At 54.0% G+C, this 1,136-nt stretch overlaps 1 protein-coding gene across 1 annotated transcript in view; it reads left to right on the top strand.

Annotated features, from left to right (window-relative positions):
• LOC103810220 (repetitive proline-rich cell wall protein 2-like) overlaps window positions 1–420 on the top strand; it is a gene marked incomplete at its 3' end in the record, with an annotated part of 1,292 nt that extends 872 nt beyond the window's left edge. The window contains exons 2-3 of the mRNA XM_009083114.1: window positions 11–166; window positions 256–420. Of these exons, the coding sequence (XP_009081362.1) occupies window positions 11–166; window positions 256–420 (321 nt within the window). The remainder of the gene's footprint in view (window positions 1–10; window positions 167–255) is intronic.
• Between the last annotated feature and the right edge of the window lie 716 nt (window positions 421–1,136).

Genomic DNA, 1,136 nt, shown 5'->3' on the forward strand with positions numbered 1-1,136 from the left:
CCCCCCCAAGAAACCACCAGTGTCCTCAAAACCATCTAAGAAGCCACCAGTGCCCTCAGAAGCCTTTGAGAAGCCACCAGCGCCCTCAGGACCCTCTGAGGAGCCGCCAGTGCCCTCCTTGGAGGCTCAGCCCGAGTCTGCCCAGGCTGAGGACATCCCCTTGGAGGTGCCCAGAGGTGAGAGGAGGATCAGAGGACACGAAGGGTTGGAGAGCTCAGGGGATCTCAGCTCCATTCACCGTGGAGATCCCACCAGGTCCATCCCCAACCCATCCAGACTGGACAGTCCTGCCCACCCAGTGAGGAGACGGAGATGGTGTCCATCATCATCATCATCATCATCACCATCATCATCATCATCGTCATCCTCCACCATCCATCATTGTGCTCCTCCACCATCCAACATCATCTCCATCAACAGGTGATGGTCATCACCATCAACACATCTCCATCATCATCATCAACCCATCACCATCATCATCATCAATCCATCACCACCATCATCATCATCATCATTATCACCATCACCATCATCATCACCATCATCATCATCAACCCGTCATCATCATCATCAACCCATCACCATCATCATCCCCATCAACCCATCCTCCTCCTCCTCCTCCTCCACCATCATCCTCCATGACCATCACCAAGAAGGTTCAGGAGGTCCCAAGTTGGTTCTGGGAGGTTCTTGGGGGGGTTGGACAGTTCCAGAAGGATTTGAGGAGCCCCAGGTGTGTTTTGGAGGTCTCAGTTGTCTCTTGGTGGGATCTCAGGTGTCTTTTTTGGGTCCCAGGTGTCCTTTGGTGGGATCTCAGGTGTCTTTTGTGGGTCCCAGGTGTCCTTTGGTGGGATCTCAGGTGTCTTTTGTGGGTCCCAGGTGTCCTTTAGTGGGATCTCAGGTGTCTCTTGTGGGTCCCAGGTTTCTTTTGGAGGTCCCAGCTGTCTCTTGGTTGCATCTCAGGTGACTTTTGCCCTCTCCCCAGCTCCTCTCCGGGTGATCTCTCTTTGGCCTCGCAGTGCTGAACTCCTCTGGGACCTTCCACGGGACCCCCCAGAAGGTTATGATCTCCAGTATGGACCTCCAGGTGGAGCTCAGAAGGCAAGGAAACCTCCAAACCCCCTGAGATATCTCCA

This window comes from Acanthisitta chloris, unplaced genomic scaffold, assembly GCF_000695815.1.
Source record: "Acanthisitta chloris isolate BGI_N310 unplaced genomic scaffold, ASM69581v1 scaffold30939, whole genome shotgun sequence".
In the NCBI taxonomy this organism is placed as follows: Eukaryota; Metazoa; Chordata; class Aves; order Passeriformes; family Acanthisittidae; genus Acanthisitta; species Acanthisitta chloris.